This window comes from Argopecten irradians, chromosome 15 (assembly GCF_041381155.1).
Source record: "Argopecten irradians isolate NY chromosome 15, Ai_NY, whole genome shotgun sequence".
NCBI classification, from domain to species: Eukaryota; Metazoa; Mollusca; class Bivalvia; order Pectinida; family Pectinidae; genus Argopecten; species Argopecten irradians.
Genome location: NC_091148.1, coordinates 4035776 through 4058908, shown reverse-complemented (window position 1 = coordinate 4058908; position 23133 = coordinate 4035776). Strand labels below are relative to the sequence as shown.

General features: G+C 33.7%; 1 protein-coding gene across 2 annotated transcripts; it reads left to right on the top strand.

Moving 5' to 3' along the window:
- Positions 1-7266: 7266 nt before the first annotated feature.
- Positions 7267-22117, top strand: LOC138309520 (phosphatidylinositol 4-kinase beta-like). 2 transcript variants are annotated; one of them, XM_069250742.1, is made up of 15 exons: positions 7267-7310; positions 8328-9367; positions 9836-9953; positions 10602-10736; positions 12335-12477; positions 13861-14024; positions 16188-16278; positions 16544-16683; positions 17132-17371; positions 17882-18040; positions 18465-18647; positions 19087-19352; positions 19675-19810; positions 20327-20447; positions 21532-22117. In XM_069250742.1, exons 2-15 carry the CDS (start codon positions 8407-8409, stop codon positions 21711-21713), a joined length of 3039 nt encoding a protein of 1012 aa, XP_069106843.1. In that variant the 5' UTR covers positions 7267-7310; positions 8328-8406; the 3' UTR covers positions 21714-22117. The 2 variants fall into 2 exon arrangements, with proteins under 2 accessions (XP_069106843.1, XP_069106842.1); XM_069250741.1 differs by having other exon boundaries at positions 7274-7429.
- Positions 22118-23133: the final 1016 nt, after the last annotated feature.

Genomic DNA, 23133 nt, shown 5'->3' with positions numbered 1-23133 from the left:
TTTAGATTTTAAAACGCACGAATCGTGTGAGAGATCTCCTGTGAGAGATTACACGATGAAAGAGAGGTGAACATAGTGTCCCAATCCTGGCATCCCTCAAAAATTTCCAGGAAATAAAATTAATTATAAAATACCAGTACTAATAAACAAACTATCATATATTAAAGTATCTATAATACATATATACACCGTTGGTTTGAAATGCATGCCCTGTTATTGTACAAAGGAATGTTCAATATGCCGGCTATTTGCATTTTTTCTGGGAAATATACTAAGGCAATAAGCAGAATTCTCTGTAACAGTTAAATGTATATAGATGTAATATTGAAATCTAATCGGATTATATTATAAAACGTTCATGCATTCCCAGCAGTTTCAACGTTCCCATTCCCCTTTTATAATTTACAGAATTTGAGAAAAAAAAAAGTTAAAAACGTGTTTCCGTGTAAATAATGCAATAACCGTTAGATTTTTACTTGTCTAGAAATTAACATTAATTCACCAAATGTGTTAATTAGATAACGTTTGTATCGAAATAACGCAATAGAAGGGCTAGGCCCCGCCCCCCCCGCCAAAGCAATAAACCGTGTTAGCATTGCTATGAAATGTGTCAAGTAATTTCATCATCCTCGATACTCCAGGAGTTTCTATCACCGACGTTATATCCACCCCTGGACTATCTCATAGTAGAACTGGAGCAGTTCAGAAATGAAAAAAATGACCAATCACAGGCCTGCAGATAGTCTAATAACACGTGGTATATAGGACGACGCCGGGAAACACATACCGCGACAAATGATTAGTGCAGTATTAACATTAAGTAATTACATTTTGCAACTCTGACAAATATATAAATATCAATTTCACATCATTTTCTAAATACAAAGCCATTTCGGAGAAGTATAGGTAGTGGGCCTGTTATATATATAAGCCGTTCCTCATACATTTGTAGTTTAGATATCTTAGTTAGTTCTGACATAAGTGTTGTGGAACAGCGTTGGATTTCTTAAGTTGTTCTGTTTTTCTTGCATGAACATGAAAAAACCTTCAACTTTCTTTATTCAATATCTTTACAAAAGTGCAATGAACAAAGGAAAATATTTGCAACATTCAACAAACACGATATCAAAGAGGACAAACAATATTACTTTTTTACTTATTGTTTTGTTATTTGTTTGTTTGTTTGTTTGAGTTTTACGGTCCATCGACAACTAAGGTAATTTAGGGCCTTGTTATTTTTCTATATTTGGTATAATAGTACAAATGTATTTATTGAAGATGTTCTACCGCTGAAGAATGGTATTTTTTTCTCTATCAAAAGCAGAAGCAGACATTACAAAAATTACTTAGTTTACACCATTACCACAATTGAAAAGTTTGAGCTTCTATAATTATTTTAATTCAAGATAAAAATATGTTTAAAGAATAATCGATTGCAAATGAATTACATCTCGAAAACATCCAAGACACTATGTCCTATGTAGAGTTAAGTACTGATTGTGCATGCACCAAGAGTAAAATAAATGATTATATATGTGTTTATTAGACACAAACAAACACGATTATCAATCAGTTATTGCTCAAATGATGGGTATCGTTTATGCTCTGTCGGCGGTGGAGCATCTTTGATATAAACAAAAGTTGGACTAACTTTCTTTCCAAATTAAAAAAAAATGGACATTTTAATAAATGAAGATCACCTCATTTGTCACTGGTAGCCTACCATAAGACTAATGGCAATACAGCTGCACAGAATTCAACCTATTTGGTATCCCATGTTCAGGAGAGACAGAAAAACTCTAGAAAACGGAACTAAGCCATACCAGAAGAATGAACGAATGAATGAACATAATATACCGATGCCCTTGTCTTTGTGATAGTTTAGTGTAGATACTATAACAATGAAAAAAAATATTATAATTACTTTGTAACATTTTAACGCTAGTTTATCAGTGGAGATATTTTATACGATTCACCTTTTATACATTTTATAGACTTACCTGTGCCCATTTAGTCACTAAATGTAGACAGCGATAATTAACACGGAGCGGTACTTACCGATAAGCGGATTAACTGTAATTCGTCTCCTCAATATATACAGAGTTACCTACCATCTACTTACAATAGAAATTAAAAGATAAAATAAAAAAATCCATATTTTACGCAAAGGTGAAATATCTTATCAATTTATCAATGCTCAGAAATTACAAAACAGCGTTCTGTGAAAAAAGTTAAAGTTAAGAGTGACAGAAAACGAAATAGGGATCGACCCGAGTTGTTGAAAATCTGAATATTTAATAAGATCGGTTTCTATCGTATAACCGTAACGAAATTGACAGTCATAGTTAATTTCAAACACAGGTGCACAATGTGTAATCAAAGCTCCCCTAAACCCTGATCGGCCTTCCCATAGGTTTGCCCTGATACAAATGTAGATTGTTACAGTGTACTAATCCTACACTTACATCTACTTTTGTAAACTTTCCTCTGGATACTTCTACTGTGATAGGAGTGTTCCTACATTTGTAGGTATTTCTCCTGTCATTGTATTGGTAGATGTTTCACCGGAGAGATCCCCAATTATAGTGTTGAGTGCGTGAAAGAATAATGGAGTGGGAATGGTTGAAAATAGGAGAGGAAGTGAGAGAGTGAGACATCACATTATAATATAATGTCGAGGAGGGATCTGACAATTAATCACAGTTCAATAATATAATGTATGGTTAAAACACAGGGATCTGACAATTAATCACAGTTCAATAATATAATGTATGGTTAAAACACAGGGATCTGACAATTAATCACAGTTCAATAATATAATGTATGGTTAAACCACAGGGATCTGACAATTAATCACAGTTTATAATATAATATATAGTTAAACCACAGGGATATGACAATTAATCACAGTTTATAATATAATGTATGGTTAAACCACAGGGATCTGACAATTAATCACAGTTTATAATATAATATATAGTTAAACCACAGGGATCTGACAATTAATCACAGTTTATAATATAATATATAGTTAAACCACAGGGATCTGACAATTAATCACAGTTTATAATATAATGTATGGTTAAACCACAGGGATATGACAATTAATCACAGTTTATAATATAATGTATGGTTAAAACACAGGGATCTGACAATTAATCACAGTTTATAATATAATGTATGGTTAAACCACAGGGATCTGACAATTAATCACAGTTTATAATATAATATATGATTATATGAAGCTAACAGAGTGTTCATAGATCAAAAATCTGTAAGAATCATTGTATACATAGAATACGGTGCTATTTTGTCGAATTTTAATCTACACCCTTAAACTATTAAAATGATATATCGATACTCGTCTCCGATAATCCTGGGTTTCCGATCACTTACGATCTCTACATCCTGTAGTTAGGTTAAAACAAGTGATGCCACAAATAATACACACGGACCAAAATGGGTATATAAAAGTAGATGTATTGGCTTTAATATTAGGCAAATTCAGGACATAATAGATTATTCAGAAAAATTCAACCTCGACTCATGCACATTATTTTTAGATTTCAAAAAAGCTTTCGACTCAATTGAATGGATTTTTTTTATATGCTTAAAAAATGGTTTCGGAAACTCTTTCTCACATTGGGTTAAAACTCTTTATACAAATATTAGGGGTGTCGTTAAAAACAATAACTGGTTAACTGCCGATTATCCGATCCATAGAGGAGTTAGACAAGGTTGCCCATTATCCTGCCTACTCTTTGTAATAGCAGTCGAAATAATGGAAATCCAGATAAGAAGTTATAAAAATATTAGCGGATTTAACATTAGAAACAGACACATTTAGATTGTCCAACTTGCGGACGACACTACACTCTTTTTAAAGCAAATGAAGTAACTAAGGCAATTCAGAAAATTGAGCGTTTTGGGATATTATCTGGCCCAAAACTCAACAAAAGTAACACAGAAGGATTGTGGTTGGTCAGAAATAAGGGAAAACAAACACATAAATTTGGAATAACTTGGAAGGAAGAAATTAATAAAATCACTTGGTATTTACTTTGGAACTAACAAAAAGGTACGTGGCAATCTGAATTGGGAAAGCAAAAAAAAAACTTCAATCGGTGAAATGATTAAAAACTGGGGAAAAAAGAAAATTAACTTGGAAAAATAGTAGTAACACAGTCGCTATTAATCCCAAAAATTACATATCTTGCAAATGTACAAGCAGTAAGTATAGGCTTATTAAAGCAATTAGAAAAGGCTTTATTTGAATTTATATGGAGGGAAAAGGGAGAAAGTAAAAAGGAAAACATGAATATGGAGGGTTGAGTATTCGTGATATTGAATCGCACATCGATATGTTAAACGTTAACTGGGTTAAACGATTAATACGTGACTCTAACGAGAACTGGAAACTTATTCCCAAAGCAATTTATAACACATTCGGACAAAACTTACTCATATTTAAGATAAATATGGGAAACATAAATAATATTTATGAAATCTTATGAAACAATATCATAATATAATACCATCTAAAACACACTTAAAACAATGAAAAATTGAGGAAAATAATCTTTGTAATGTATGTCACGTAGAGGAAAACTATCTTCACTTTTTTCATTGAATGCAAATACTTTGACGAATTTTGGATTAATATAGAAGAATAGAAGAATCAATTAATTCATTTGGATACACAGTAAATTTGAAGAAATTAAAATACATAATAACTGGATATAAAATTAATCAATTAGCACACTACGAAACCAATATATTGTTAACCTCAATAGGATACTCAATTTATAAGGCATTTCATACCAGTGATAAAAACGTAAAAATGTTAATAAAAAACAATATTTGAAAATGAACTAAGGGTCTTAAGTCATACTACAAAAATCGCACGGAACGGACTGCTTAAATATTTTATCTTGAGATTAAGAGTAGGGATTTAATTATATTAATGTATTAGAGAACATTGTAACTATATATACATATGGAGTGGTGGATATGTGACCATCTAACTTCTACCTGCATCAGGCCTTGATACATACAGTTTATGTACATACAATGTAATGTTATATGTGACACAAATTAATATGTCACGAGTAGAATCTTGGGAGTAGTGCAATCTGTCGGTAGGGGGTCGTCCTATCACTCTTGCACTGCGCCCATCATTTTTACTGGATGATTTTCTTAACACCGTAATCATATCTTTCATACCTTATTAGCCAGTTTTGCAAGATCTATCATTGGTTACATTGTATAAAAAATGACATAATAATGAAATAAAAGAACGACGAAAAGCGCTATGATGAAAAGAGATTAAAGACAGAAAAGCAAAATTTCAATGTCAACACATCGAAACATTTAACAATACAAAAGGGGAAAATGAGAAAAATAAAATGTTGGAGTATGATAATAAATATTGGAAATATTGTATTTAAGGTACATATTTATGTATACCGAAACTTAGTTGGTTTTAAGCATGGAAGTATGTGTTTTTGTATGAGTAGCTATGGAGGAATATGTGTTACCAATTATACCTACGTTGCATGAACTTTGCATATAAACGCAAGAGAGAAAACTTGAGTGAAAGTAAAAAAGATAATATTGAAAAGAAGAATATTTGTATGACGTAATTGATGATTAGAGGGTTGAAGTGAAGAGAAAAAATAGTAGTGAAAGGAAAAATATTTGATTTATGTAATTGCTGATACCAATAAAAAGTTAAAAAGTTTGAGTTAAATAGTTTAATAGATCTGAAAGTGACGAGAAAATAATCTTAATCACATGTAATAAGGGTGCGAATGTCGGACGAGAGTGAATGTATTGGTACTTAGGGTTTGGACAAATACGATGCTGACACTGAAAACGTCTGACATGTCTGATGTCTCAGCTCTAAGTGCTAAAAATTTAAAAAAAAAAAAAAAAAAAAAAAACCTTCATAGGGCATAGTGTCTTGGATTTTTTCGAGATGCAATTCATTTGCAATTCATTATTCTTTAGATATTTTTTTTATCTTGAATTGAAATAATTATAGAAGCTCAAACTTTTCAATTGTGGTAATGGTGTAAAGTAAGTAATTTTTTGTAACGTATGCTTCTGTTTTTGATAGAGAAATAAAACATTCGTCAGCGGTAAACATCTTCAATAAATACATTTGTACTATTATACCAAATATAGATTTTTATAGCTAATTGAACTCTACAAATAACAAGGCCCTAAATTAAATGACCTTAGTTGTCGATGGACCGTAAAACTCAAACACACAAACAAACAAATAACAAAACAATAAGTAAAAAGTACTATTGTTTGTCCTCTTTAATATAGTATTTGTTGAATGTTGTAAATATTTTCATCTGTTCTTTGTACTTTTGTATAGCCCGAGACACTCTGGCCCTGACACCAGACTGAAAGAAAGTTGAAGTTTTTTTTTTCTTTTTTCATGTTCATGCGAGAAAGACCGAACAACTTAAGAAATCCAACGCTGTTCCCCAACACTAATGTCAGAAACATATCCATATATGAGGAACGGCTTATATATATACTACAGGCCCACTACCTATACTTCTCCGAAATGACTTTTTATTTAGAAAATGACGTGAAATTGATATTTGTCAGAGTTGTAAAATGTAATTGCTTAATGTTAATACTGCACTAATCATTTGTCGCGGTGTGTTTCCCGGCGTCGTCCTATATACCGCGTGTTATTAGACTATCACTGCAACACCATGAAATTAATCTTGTAACCTAATCTTAGGGATCGATATTTTTTCGTATTATTGTTTTAAAGTCATGTGTCATAACTCCATGGCATTATGTATTTCAAAGTACTTGTTTTAATCGTCCTGGTGAGGTAATAAATGAAGATAATTTTATCTTTAAAAGATATTTTTAAATATGTATGATAAAAATAGTCAAAATGGATTAAAATTTATATTCAATAATTGAGCTTCGAACCTTCATTGTCCAAAATATTGCAAAATACCATTGTAAGGGAGACAACTCTTATGACTTTTATGGTGTATTGTCGTTACAGCTTTGGAAATGATAGTGATAACAATTTACAAGGACTTATATGAGACTTATAAATCATTACAATTTAAAACATAATTTTTCTTTTATTTGTTTGACAATCGCGTATTTGTTAATAGATATATCTAATATCTAAACTGACTAATCCGTAAAATATATTTTAGTGAATGTGACCAGCAGCGCCCTCTAAGAATCTTTCGATATCTCTCTGACTTTTACCCCCAGAGACGTACACATTCTAGAGAAAGCATACCTGACATGAATGGAAAATGGTGAGAAATCTCTGTCACTTGTGAGGAAATTGTAACGTTATACATTTACTGACTCACCGATGGATAAATTAATGATACTGAATACTTTTATCGTTTTAAGTGTTCATTGATTCGCACAGGTAACTATCTTTTGTGTTACGATTCGATCATCGTTGATTGAAGAATGTGTGAAATATGTGCCTCGTTGATAACAGTGTTGAACAGCTGACCGGGGCTATTTATAAGATTATCTATCGCTCCTTAAATCAGAGCGTTGACCCATCGACTTAAAGATAAGTGTAATGATTGTCATTTTATCTTCAATTGTCCTTTGGTTTTATTTTTAAAGCATCCGGGTTTATAAATGAACCAGACCGATATGACCTAGGGGCGGGGCCGAATCTTGTCAGTTTGGCTGTTTTACTTTTGAGATATGACAGCCGATTTATTGCATTACCATAGTAACATATGGTTCTTGTTTTAATAAAATTAAGTTGAAATATTTTGCTATTCATTCAGATGTTTAATGAAATTTCGACTACGTTATTTACTTGAGCTTCATGGCTATCTCCCTACAGCACCCTGTCAAGAGTATTCATGATTGTTAAAGTGGGCACATACATATGTACTTGTAGAAAATTAACACTTCCAGCTCATGATACTTGTATAATTTCTATATTTCTAAATGTTTCATTTTCAAAATATTATTACTTTTGTGCACCACTTAAACTTTTTTGATGTTGTTTCCTTCTTTGTTCAACATAAAACATTGCTTGGTAATAAAACTTAAATAAAGTAAATAAAGGTAAAATATGTTGACAATTCAATTAAATGTTATGATAATTTGTGCAATCATATATTCACAAAATGATGTCTGATGCGAAAAGCGCTAAATTATTATGAAAACCACTATTATATATATATATATATATATATATGCTTACAGTTATAAGTAAATTAACATATAAACAGTTGTAGAAAAAAATCTTTAATATTTCTCTCATAATAAATTTTATTTTTGTTTATTTGTTTTTTCAGATTCCATGGAAAATTTGTTGGGAGAATGGAAGGATATTTAATGCTGGAATATGATTCAATAGAAAACTAATTAAGTAAAATGGCCGAAACAAAATCAATTTTCTCTTTAACTGGTCGACGACCATCAGGGGAGATGACTCAAGTTCATAAACCTACTGGTCAAAAATCGCCGTTGAGAGAAACAAGTCCAATACATACGAACGGGACCGGAGATGTGAATTGTATTTTTGGCAGTATGCCAAACCCAACAAATGTTTTGGAGCAGTTAAGTAGCCACGATGCTGCCGCTTATAAACGTGTCGGCTCCTCATTCCAACATGGCGGATCAGTTTACCAGAGAAGTGTTTCATGTTCTGTCCTTGAGCATACAAAAGGTTGGGCGACAACAGACTCCAAAAATAACAAGGACATGCCCGCTGTTTTTAGCTCACAACAGCATCAAACCCAAGTCACAGAAATTTCTTCAACCGGAAAAGAAACTGTAATAAATTCTTCTTTACAAGTAATAAAACAAAGCCAAAATTCAAATTCATCTACACAGAGTTCTGATTCCTGTTTGCAGAGACAAAAAGATTCTGTGATAGAAAATGGTGTTCAGCATAAATGTGAATGTGATAATAAGTCTATAGATACAGAAACACTATCAAAGGTACCCAAATCCTCTCACCATCAAACAGTGACTTTTAAAACAGACTTAGAAACACCAGATAAAAAAGATCTAACGTTAAACCTAACTGTGAAAAACGATGTGGATACAAGTGAAGAAAAAGTGACGAAAGATTTAAATCAGTGTGAAATTGTGTCGAATGATAAAAGTAATTCAGCATCAGAAAGGGAAACAACTCTTTCTTCTCCACCCAGCGGTGAAGGACAAGTATGCGGCAAGCCACCTCTCCCCGGGGGAAAGGTCAAGGCCAAATCTTCGTCATCCGGGAAGCAGTCATGGTTGCTTCGGCTTTTTGAGTCAAAACTATTTGATATGTCAATAGCCGTTTCCTATTTGTTTAATTCTAAAGAGCCTGGTGTTCAAACTTACTTAGGTAAGTAGATCTAGATGAAGTCCCCAGTTTCACGAACATCCCTTGAACTCAATAGTTATATTACATGTTCGTGAAACTGGGCCTATAGCTAGTTTAGATAAAAAAAAAGAAAAATCACAAATTGTCCTTTTTGGGAATCAGAAATAGAGCTCCGATTTGTTTAGTATTTAAAAATGTAACTGAATTAAATAATAAATTGTAAATGATTATTTATATATACATGTTTATATTATCAGAATTGAATTCCTGACCTGGACTGGACACTGGACAGATCTAGACTACAAAATGACCATGACAATATACTACAGTATTTCTGGTGAAGCTCAAAACAATGATTTACCTTGAATGGAATATCTTTAAAGTCTGAAACTTATTTTGCCATTCTTGTAAAATAATTTAAAACAAAAAAACAAAAAAAACAACCTTTCCAACATTTTATTTTAATTTTATGTCAAACTTTTGTTTCAGGTAATCGCATGTTCAGTTTTGATGAAGCTGATGTGGACTTCTATTTGCCACAGATCCTAAACATGTATATACATATGCATGACGTAGCGGAAGCATTACATCCTTACCTCATTCATAGGTGGGTATAGTTTTACCTCATTCTCAGTGGGGTTGATTTTTTACTTGTACTTCATTTTCAGGTGGTATATATATATAGGACGATCATGGTTTAAGACCCACTGTTGATTGTACTGCGCTTCTCCTGTGAATAAGCTTAAGTATATATCCGTAGAGAGAGTAATGCCAACAACTGTGGGTCTCTGTTGATGTAAGATGATGTGACCCTATCCCTCATGGCTATGGATTACATGACAAATGTACTAGGCTGTGATGTTTCGGCTATATAAGTTATATCTGCAGAGCAATCTGTAAAACAACCTATTTTCATAAGCGATTTATTTTCACATATTTCATGGGCGATAGGAAATCTTGAAAATTAATTGCCATAAAATTGCTTCAAAAGAAAGTCGTAAGTGTCTTTATCATAAAATTGAATTATGGTGAATTTTGTATTCAACAGAAAAACACAAAATTAAGTTGTCATGAAAATAAAATGGTTCACATATATAATATATTTTATTCAATGAATTACTAAAACTGAAGGTTGTCAATGTTTGAACTGATCCTTAATAATCATGAAATAATGAACCAAGCTAGAATATATAACATTGCAAGAGCAATATAAATGCTGTACATGAGTAACTAACATAGACTATTATTTTTGCAGGTGTCGCTACAATGTAGAGTTCTCACTGAGAACAGCCTGGATCCTTGGAGCCTTCTCAGCAGATGTACTAAAACCATCATGGAAAAATTCTCAAGGTGTCAAACTGAAAAATATGATACTTAATGAAGAATTGAGGTAAACGGAATTTAGTGTAGTTTTGTTTTTATATGTTCCTATGTTTTTGCAGTCATTAATATCCAGATTTTGTTAGGAATTGAAATGAGCCTCTTTGTTTAATTCTTGATCTAATAAGCCATTGAAATATTAATCATGAATATCAGAGTTAAAATGTCATAAGGTCAAAAATGTGAATACACTTTAAATTAAACTCAGAAAAACCAAAAACCAAAAACTAGATATTGTTCTCAGTCTCTGGAATTGTATTAGATTTCTATTTTTCCATTACTCACAGAAAATTTCTTTGAGTAAGGAAAAATTTGAATTTAACAACAGAATATAATTTTTTATTTTCCCTAATGAGGGCGCCGGGCGCAGGTAAATGGCCAAAGGGGGCGCCGTTATTTGAGACCATTTTTAGATGTTTTTTCTGAAACAGATTATAGTCATCCTGCTTTTAGTTTCGTATTTTTCTGAAACTTACTATAACCAACTTACGTTTTGAAGTCAAGTAAGTGTTGAAATTACATAATTATGAAGAAATGTATGCACCAGAAGTATCAAACATTGGTTAAATATGTCTGTTTCACGGAATTCTGGCATTTCATGCTAGCCTGTTTGTTTACCATGCGTACACAAAATGGCGGACGGTGCTTTCGATCGCTACTTTCGTTTTGTGGCAGATGGGAATTCCGACAAGAGCACACAATAAAATGCTTAGAAATGATAACATTCCTGTTATTTAGGAACCTTTATCATAGATATACAGTAAGTAATCATAAAACCTATATAGACATCGCTAAAATGTTGTTGCCAGTTAGTCTTCATCCATACACGTGGTTGGGGCATTCAAGTGACACGTTTTATTTTGAATATGGCGTTCTAGCTATTTCTATGTGTAAACACTTGGCAAAGAGGTCCTAAGTTGTCCAATGCAACAAATTTAGTGCTTATAAAAGCTGATCGGGTATCTGTTAAGCATCAGATTGATGTGAAACAGTATTTTTTTAGCGTCTGCAAAGAAAAATCGTCACAATCTGGCACAAAAATTGTATGAAATTAGTTGATTTTTTCAGCAAAAAACGTGGGGGCGCCCTTATTAGAGGAGGCGCTCTTAATAGGGAAAATACGGTATGTAATGTGGTTGTTACATGTCCACAGTGAACTCTTAATGATCTGGACACTTGCATTACATACCTCTAGCTCAAACTGTCCGGATTATGACTTTTCCTGACAATTTCCATTCAGACTGAGTTCTCCAGACTATTATCATCCGGATTATTACAGGTCCACTATTCTGTATTTGCATATTACAGTTATCTGCCCTTGCAGGTAGGTATTGATTGTGACGTCATGTGTTTGCATCATACTTTTCAGAGAAAACGACCCCAATTTTACTCACAAAATAACAACGTCACAATGGATACCTACTTGCAAGGGAGACAACTCGATCTGTAGTATGGAAAGATGGAATATGATAATTTTTGTGAAGTTCTGGGTGTCAATTTTAAAGTGATGATTACATTATTTTGAAAGACGTTTCAGAGAAACTTTATATACGGTTCCTAAAATCAGTTTAGCCACCTTTAGATCTAGAATGTGGTTCTACTTTGCAGGCCACCTAAGCCCCACAGTCATCTCCGTACCCTGTCCAACTTGCCGAGTCCAACTGTTCCCCCGAGTCAGCTATACCCATCCTCGACGCCGTCACCATCAGGAAAACAGCGAACACATCACCGCTCAAGATCAGACGCAACAGGTAGTTATAGAGTCAAACAGTTCAAAATGGACCTTTCAAGGACCAAAATTTTATATAGACACATATGATAGGTGGTCTCTTTATGATACAAAATGAGTATAAGAGATTTATTCCATAGGCTAGGAGTGACTATCGCTTACAATTTTAACTATTGCAATACTAATTGCTATCATGGGAAACACTATTGCGATAGTTTAACTATTGCAGAATACAATTGCAATAGTATTGTGATAGTATTGCACTCTGAATTTGATTACAATCTGGTCGATGAATTGGCCGTCATGACGTACATCTAGTGCAGTATTGTTTAGAGTTACTTCCCTTTACCTGCTACCGTCAGTACAAACTCAAACGCAATGAAGATCGTGATTGAGAACATTGTTGGTGTTTGCGTTTGGATTGAATAAAAGTGACACTTTATCGTGACTGTTAGTCTGTTACTGTATGAAACCTCTGTGAGTACATGATTTTAGTCCAATTTACAGAAAAATATCTGACTATTGAAACTATCGATAGATTGGCGTACTATCGGCGATTGTTATCGACTTTTTGAAATTGCCATCGATTGATCAATTTGAGAGGCATACAATCGTAATATTTTGATAGTCCAATGTGTTGTTACACCCCTATTATTCCATGAAGAAATGTTTCATGGTGAAGTTAGATAGTCTCCCAAAACTGTAAACTGGGATACACTTTAAACCAACTTATTTTTATGTGACTTAAATTTTTGTGCATTTCCCACATGATTAGGAATTACAAAAATGAATTTGCGCAAAAATGTTTCAAGTTCAATTAAAGTGTTACCAAAGAGGTTTATTGCAACATTAAATCGTTGTGATAAAAGTTCTGATGCACAAAAACGCAAAATTAAGTCATCCTGAAAAAATGTGGCTTTACATTATATATTATAGCTAAAATGTTTACACAAAGAAATATCTATTGTTACCTGTGATAGTTGTTTACTATTATACAGGTCCACAGTCACTAATGGAGGTTTTACCGTAAATTGAATTTCATGTAATTGTTGTCAGAACTGGTGACATCATTGATTTATCTGTGCTGAAACTTTAGGTCAAAGTTTTTGTTTGTTTTGTTTTGAATTATACAGAGACCAACATCTAATTTCAAAGCCACACAGTAGTGTACCTTTATTTGAGTCTTGTTGATGTATATCAAGGAACCAAACTACCTCCTCATCTTTTGTTGCACAATGAAGCCTGAGTTTTGCTATGACATAGTCGAGGGGTGGAAACTACGACAGTGATAGTAATCCCTGGAGCATCCAGGATGCAGGACATTAAGATCATTTTGTGTGTCTGACATTCTAGGAGTTGTACAAATAATTTTTGACATTTTGACCTTTGACCCATTTCATTTTAGGTATTTACATGAAGAGTTCCCAGAGTAGCTCCTCCTCCAACCTTGCCGAAAACCCCGGCGATTTATCGACTGGACGTGCCTTTGATAACGGCTGTACTTGTCATCAAAGTTCCGAGGCCATCGTCAATGATCTTACTGGCAGAGAGACGCTGTGCCACTGTGGGGTATGTTTTATGTCATTACAAACAAGGGGAGATAACCATGCCTAGAAAACATTTATCACATAACTGGCGCATTAAGCCATGTCATATGGCCAATTCATCAATATTTTAGACACATGTGCAATAACCTTATCATGACATTAAATTTGATATTGTTCACAGGATTCTTTATTAGACTTTCATGTTCATATGTGAAATAACACTTAATAACCGAGTTTTTATGTTAAGATAGTAGTTTTGCTTTTTTCTTCAGTGTATTCAACATACATATTGGTAACGGTATCAAAGATGTAAATAACAGGAAGTCTAGTATTTGTACAGCTATTGAAAATATGCTATTACACAAATTGCTATCAATACATGGTATATTATAATTTTAAGACAAATCATGACAATTTTAACATTGAATAGCAATGTTTAATACTTAAAAGGAAATAATCAAGAAAGCTTTACTTATTGTCAATAATTTCAATAATTAATTTGCTGGTGACAGAGTTATCAGCAAAAACCAACAAACAAATAGACACAATCAGCGATTAGCGTTAATGGAAAATCTTTCAAACCAATATAACCTCATCCGACTTGCACATTATTTTTTAGTTTTTACATAATATTGATATTGTATGGAACTGAATATTTTTGTTTAGCATGTTACTTATTTAGCTGCTCATACTTAAAATGAGATAATGTTTATACATGTAACTACAAAAAATATAAACACAAAGATTATTCATTTTAATTATATTACTTCATTGTCTTCAAAAGTATATTTATATAAAAATGTATGGACAGTATGGCTCAAACGTTTCACCACATGTATCAGCATTAATAAAAGAAATATTCTAAATTCATTTTTTATGATTTTCTCATTAAAGGCCTTGGGTAACTCAAACGCAAACATACATAACAAATCAACACAAAAAGGAAGGCAAATGTATGTTATATTGTTGTAGAAGTCAAAATGAAACATAAGTAACACTAAAGTTTACTGATATTTGATCGAATAGCAGACGAATCATCACCTAGCTGTTACTAAGTCAAGTAGTCAAAACATGTTGGCAAATACAAGCTATGTGGGCCACGTATCAAAGTGATTGCCATCAAATAATTGACATGTTGTTTTTCGTTCGTAAGTCAGCTAGTCAAATCACCTGTCATGGTTGCCATTTTTAATGTGACATCGAATGCAAAGTCTTTTAAAAGAGTTGCGGACATCGACAAAAACAGACTGAAATCGGGACACGTCCTATTGAAAAGTATGTGTCCCTCAGTCTCCATATCTAAGTACCACTCTGTCTGCACATGGTGGCGGAAAACCGTGACATTTAAGTATGCTGTTGTAAAGGTTTGTTAGATACCTGCGTGTTTAAGAGACAATGCACGAATAATTTAAACATCTGAGTGACCAGGAAATAGTGACTAGTTAAAATGAACACTATAAAAATCTGCCCGTGTTTGTCAGATTCCTTGACAAAACAAGAGCTGTTGGAGAACAGCAAAGCTCGCCTATTCAGAAGAAGTTGATGTTCAAGTATTTACTATTTAAACATGGAAATATGACAAATTAACAGACTCAAAAAAACCCTAAAGGCCCCCAAATTAGTTGTATTATCACGTTCAGCATCCATACACATTAGGAAAATAAAATCATAAACATTTATGATGACTTATGCTTAAACAATTGACAAAATAGTAACTTGCTCAAAAACTTTAACATGGAAATATGACAAATTAACAGACTCAAAAACCCCCTAAAGGGCCCCAAATTGGTTGTATTATCACGTTCAGCATCCATACACATTAGGAAAATAAAATCATAAACATTTATGATGACTTAAGCTTAAACAATTGACAAAATAGAAACTTGCTCAAAAACTTTAACGTGAAATGGGACGCCAACGCTGACGCCGACGCCGGGGTGACAACATTAGCTCCCCCTATTCTTCGAATAGGCGAGCTAAAAATTAGGAGGGGTTAAAAATTATTTTTATTTCATTTTCGGAAAATAGGTAGGAGCAGGAAATCCGACGATCGAGAAATCAAATTGGAATGGCCTAATTTCTCAAATTCGGGTGAATTGGCCAACTGAGTGAAACTCAGAGAAGGGAGAAAATATGAATGTTTTTGTTTGTTTAGGTACTTATCATAGTTATTTCTTCATTGTAGGCTCCTCGTCTCTCACCTGAGCTAGAGTTTGTCAACGCACTGATGAACATCGGGTCAAAGTTGCAGCTACTGCCCACAAAAGAAGCCAGAAGTAGGTTTAATAATACCATATTTCACCTAATAAGTGACAGGGTAAATTGACCAAGGGGGGCACTTATTAAGTGTTAGTTTTTTTCTAGCAATTATGAAAGAAATAACACTTTTAAAGTAAAGTAGTCTGCAGTTCAAAGAAATAATAAATGAAGTAAACTTTAAATCTCTTCCAATTTTATGACTGGAACAATTTATTATAAAAAAAAAGATGGGGGAATTAATGAGCTACAATATCCTGATGACTTATTAAGATTTTCTTTCAGCTTCACGTCTAATCGCAGAGCTGGCCATGCTGAATTTGAATTTACCAGCTCGAATCTGGCTGCCTTCGGCTGACAATTGTAACCACCATATTGTAAGGATACCCCACACTCAGGCAATTGTACTTAACTCCAAGGAAAAGGTACGGAATATTCTGTCTTTGTAGTGAGTTACCTCCCTTGTGGGTAGGTATCCTTGTGACGTCATTATTGTGAGCGAAACTCACATTGTTTTCTCTTAAAAAATACATTGTTAAGGTCGCAAAAACATGGCATCATAATCAATACCTACCCACAAGGGCACATAACTTTGTAACACGCGAATAATAAATAGTAGCTATATACATAGGAAGATGGGCTATTCAAATCACACTTCGTCTATCGTCCATCTGTTAACAATTCTTATTAACACTATTTCTCAGAAAGTGCAGAAAGGATCCTTATCAAATTTCGTATATGGATTTACCTAGGGCACTAGTTGTGCATATTGCATTTTGGGCTCGATTGGTCATGGTCAACAAGATGGCCGACAGGAAGCCATTTTATATTTTAATAGTTGAAGTTTGTAACTGCTATTGTTGTTATTTTCAGGCTCCGTACCTGTTATATGTAGAGGTCCTGGAGGTAGAGAATGCCCACACGAGTCAAGTCCCGGGTAAGATCCTGGAGAACACACTACGCTTCACGCGGTCCGAGGAAGACCTCAGCGCTATCTGTGCACGGGCTAACGGAGGAGGTAACTCTCCATACTCAGAGTTTTATGTGTACGGGAATATGGGCGAGTTTGACGACGCTGAGTGCTGGTCACAAGAGGAAGATGATATACTACAGGTAAGTATAAGATATGATCGTCAGCAAAAATGTATGTAGTGTACATAAACCAAAATGCATTAACATGTCATACCACTATTACTTCCTGAAAATGCACTCACCAAACATAATCTTTAAGACCCTGTAACCCTGGTGAATTCTTGGCTACAGAGGACCTTTCTTTATAATTTAGCTTGATCAATTAAATAGTGAGCCAGATGTCCCAAGATGCAACAGCAATATCAAATAGGGGTTTCAAGATCCCAAAACAACATGGGTAAAGTACGATTTACCGTTGATTAGCCCCACATTTCAGTGTTTGTTACATTATTGTTTTAAGTGATGTTTGTGACGTCATCATTACCGGAAGTGAGGACTTATCAAGTTTACCAAATTGATTGTCATTTTGGGATCTCTAAACTGACATATTTATATTGATAATGCATTAAGTTAGATAATTGATAATACATTAAGTTAGATAATTATTGTTAAAGTAAAGATAAGTGGTTGACAGATTGCTATCAATTTCAGATGCAGTTTACTGGTCGGTATAGATCCAGCGATACACTTTCCCAGTTCTCCATAGATAGTTCCACAAGTGCTGACAGTAAGGAACCAGTGTATATAGCCGCGGGCGATATACGGAGACGTCTCTCAGAAAATATTTCAGCCCCAAAGGGCAAATTTGAGGTAAGTTACACTAGCATCAAGGTAGACCTTTCTATATAAAGTTAACCCAAGGGACCAAGTAAAAGTAGCCTTTATATATAGCCAAGTGATATTTATACTCTCAGAGCAAATTGTGCATTTGGGACTCTGAGAAAGTGGTTTTATTAAGCAGGCGGTCTTTATACAGAGGTGGTCTCTAAGGCAGGTTTGACTGTAATCAACTAAGTTCGTAATTGAGGTATCTGTAAACATTACCCGACATTGTTATTTTCGTGATGTACACACCTTTGAACTTCTAGCATCAGAGGTTCATACATTCTTAAAATATAATGGGTGGGATATTTTCAACAGCTAAAGGTTAACATTAAATTTCCACATCACTTAAAATTCCCCATTAACAGTATGGTTTGTGTCGTGTGTCAGTATTGTTCATTAATATTGACAGCGTGACCCTGATGACCCTTCGGCAGCAGCACTTAAAGAGCCATGGGAAGAAAAAGAAAGGAGAATACGAGAGAGTTCTCCATACGGACACTTACCCAACTGGAAGTTACTCTCGGTCATTATCAAATGCGGTGACGATCTCCGTCAGGAACTTCTGGTCTATCAGGTCCTAAAACAACTAAAGGTTGGTAGAGTGATGTACAGTGAATCCTGAGCTTACTGACACACTGTGGGACAGAGTCAAGGTGTCGGTAAAGGCAGTGTGTCGGTGGAGGCAGTGTGTCAGTAATGTCAGTGTGTCAGCTAAGTATTTCAAAAGCTGTGTAATCTAAATATTTCTATATATTGTTACAAATATTTCTCTTAAAAGTGATATACCACTTATGAATGATTAATTTCATCTATTAAAAACAGGAGCAGACAAATAATTATTTTTCTTTAGTAAGGAAAGTTACTTACTTTACACCATCTTTGAAAAGCTTCTTATTTCACTTCAGAATAAAAAAAAATCATGAATTAATTAAAGTCCAAAAGTCTAGGGTATTTTTTCTTCTTCTTCTTCTTCTTTTTTTTTTTAATCATGGTCTATTGTTATTAAAGGTAAATATTTTTACTTTCTGCAGACGATCTGGGATCAAGAGCATGTGCCTTTATGGATCCTGCCATACCACATCCTAGTAACGGCCATGGATTCTGGGATGATTCAGCCCGTCACCAACGCTGTTTCGCTTCATCAGATTAAAAAACACTGCAAGGTGTCCCTAAGGGAATACTTCATTCGGGAATTTGGACCTCCAAATAGTGAAGAGTTCCTCACCGCCCAGAAAAACTTTGTCCAGAGCTGTGCGGGATACTGTTTACTGTGCTATCTTATACAAGTCAAAGATAGGTTAGTGGTATACAAGTTAACGATAGGTTAATGGTATGCAAGTTAACGATAGGTTAGTGGTATACAAGTTAAAGATAGGCAAGTGTTGTAACCGTGAATTATCAGTAAAATATTAAAAAATTTCATTGATTTTAAAGAAGTAGTGAACCACTAAATTCAGCTTCCATGAATATGCTTCATATAAGCTAGGATATATTGACCCTGCTAATTTAAAGAGCTTAACAGTATTTAATCACAATCAATTTAAAAACCTGGATTGCTGGTTAAGATTGAAAAATATTGATGGAGATAATTGAGTTGATATATTTTTTATTCTCCACAGGCATAACGGGAATATTCTGCTTGACTCTCACGGACATATAATACACATAGACTTTGGTTTCATCCTCTCCACGTCACCTGGTAAAAACCTTGGCTTCGAGAACTCGCCATTTAAACTTACTCATGAGTTTGTGGAGGTGAGAGATAATCCTAGAAACTTATTTATGTATTTATGCAAAGAAGCATCTGTAAAACAACATTCTTTATCCTTTTAAATAAACTAACATTCTTTTAAATTTTGCAATTTCCATTTCAAAAGAATTTCGTCGAGATTAACATTTTCAAATTTTAAATTAAATTGAAATTAGTAATTAAATAAATAAAGTAGATGTTTATTCCTGGAGACAAACTTTCGCAAAATTCGCGAAAGTAAAACAAATGAATGGCATAATCTATCTAGTCTAAGTATAACCTAACCGTTAATACCAACTCCCAAGGGGAGATAACTCTAGAAATTTATTTTTAAAACGGTATTAAGCTCATTAATCTTTATAGGAAATGGAAGGACTTGGGAGTGAATGACATAATTTGGATGAAATTGATAAAAATTGAATGACACAATCTAATCTAAACTATACATGTAACAGTCAATATTGGCTTTCAAGGGGAGATAACTCTATGATATATTAAAAAAAGCAAATTAATCCTTGCAGGTGATGGGAGGACTTGGGAGTGATATGTTCGAGTATTTCAAAATCCTTATCCTCCAGGGACTGGTGGCGTCTCGCAAACACATGGACAAGATTATTCTCCTGGTAGAAATAATGCAGACAGGTAAGATGTTGTGGATCCTGATTTCTCAAAGTCTTTATTTGAGGTACAAATATATTTCATTAACATTGATACCTTATAGTTGATGCTCCTGCTTAGACAGTTGTCAGTATAATGTGACTTGATGGGGTGTCATATTTGATGTCTCTGGTGGTATGCTTCACCGAGATAGCATTTAAAATGAATAGTCGGTCAAAGGAAGGCTAAAGTTGGTAGAAATTATGTTTATATATCCAGTATAATTTCTTATGAAATTGAAAAGTTAAATTTCCTGTCAAAATTGCTATGCATGCAAAGCAATTAATTTATATTATAGGAATCCTAAAACATCATCCTGACAGGCTATGTCCATGTTGATAGTACCACGCAGCCTTGCATTCAGAATTTATTATTAGAACTATGCTAAACACATGGCCTTTTCAATTATTTCAATGGGCAAAACTGGTCAACGTAAGCTGGACTTGGCTATCGTTTTAATATAAAATGACTTTTGATAGGCTTATCAACACATTGGGACTGGTTTTCAACGCCCGACTATTCACTTTAAGTTACCAGGCAAGAGCTCCACTATCACAAAGAGACACAACAGGAATATACCACAGCCTCCCAAATATAGACATCTGTAACACTGTATACATGGGTCCTTGAATGACACTAGCTGTTAATAGGACAATAAAAAACTGAATGTTACATTGGAAGGCACCCATGACTCTTTACATTTCAAAGAAGATTAAAGAATTTTTATACCCACCACAACAAACGTAATAGGGGGGGGGGGGGATCCGGTCTTTCTGTAGACACAACTTTGTTTGGCAAACTCCTCCTAAACTATTCACAGATTTTGATATGTACACAGACCCCTGACATAAAGGGGAGTTACGTACACTATATAGGGTTCTCTAATGTCCCTTATTAATGGAGCTATTACTGATTGTATGCAGCTGGGAGCATTATTTGGCTACTCTGGCTACTACAGCTGTAGTTTATTTCTGTTGTTTTTATCATAATTATTATATTTACTCTTGACCTTTGGGAATGATGATCTTTAGAACCTTTATTTATACTTGACCTTGACCTCTGTTTACAGGGTCACAGCTGCCATGCTTCAGTAAGGGGGCAACCAGTCGTCAGATGAAGGAGAGATTCCACATGAACCTTACTGAGGAACAGCTCCAGTTGTATGTGGAGAATTTGGTGGAATCTAGTCTTCACTCGCTCACAACTAAACTATATGACAACTTTCAGTATTTCACTAATGGCATTCTTTAAAATAATTTAAAGACGTAAGAATGAACTCTTCTTAATTGATAGAACAGCATCATGTCTTCAACATAAAACCCTGATAGTATCATGTGGAGGGGTATACTCTTCAATGTAACGGCCTAAAAGGGAGGGATCGACTTAAACAAAACAGCATCATGTGGAGGGAGTATACTCTTTGGTGGAACAGCCTGAAAAGGAGAGATCCACTTAAAGATGCTCCACCGCCGACAAAGCATAAATGTTATTAATTATTTAAACAATAATTGGTGTTCAATCGTGTATATGTATGTTTAATTAACACAGAAAATAATATTTATTTTCGTATTTTGCCTTTGGTGCATGTGCAATCAGTAATTCATTCCATATAGGATATAGTGCCACAGAATTTTTTCGGGATGCAATTAATTATTTTTCATCTCGAAATAAAATTAGAAGCTCAAGCTTTTCAATGGTGGTAATGGTGTAAGTAAGTAATTTTTGTAACTGAAGAAAAATACTAAACCGCCTGATCCTCCTTTTGATAATGAAAAAATACAATGTGTCGGCGGTGGAGCATCTTTAAACAAAACAACATCATGTGGAGGGGGTATTCTCTTCATTGGAACAGCCTGATTAGAAAGACAGATCCTGTCAAAAAATGTTTGTACTCACAAGTATTGTGATCCTGTTTTAAGGAGAAATAATAATGGATCAGAGTACAGTTATATTTAGTTGAAGTCATGGAATGTTATCTAGGAGTCATTAACACTGTTTGAAGTAACAATGTTCTATATATACTGTACAGTATGATATTCATTTATTGTGAAATATTCAGGAATGTAAGGACTAGATATGGTAATGGTTCTTTTTGGCCCCTAAATCTACCAAATTTCAAATTAAGTATTTAGAAATTAAATTGCTGTGTTTGAAATATTAAATACGCCCCTGATAAAAACTTAAAGATATTTTTGTTGACAGAAAGTATGTTTTTGCTATATAACCATGGTAACTTTGCATAAATTATGCAAATTTGAAAATTTGGTCAATTTTGGCATATTTTTTGATAGTTTTTCTTTTAAAAGCAAAAGAGCACAAATTAGAACAAAATTTATATTTTAAGGGAATTTCTAGTCACAAAGAATTCATCATTTTGAGAAATATAAAGTTTGTTCTAGAATGCGCTCTATGTTAACTAGATGAAAAACTGCATAAAAAGGCCAATTTTGATAAAATTTTCACATTTTGCATAATTTATGTATAATAAAAATGGTTGCAATGGCAACTAGAACTGCTATATTACCTAATAGTACTATCAAATATGTCAGGTATGTAGTTAATATTTGAAATGCAAGATTAAAATCTTAGAATAACAAAATTTGAAAAATAGCGGATTTGGGGACCACAAAAGATCCTTACCATACCTAGTCCTTTACAAATATTTGTCTCA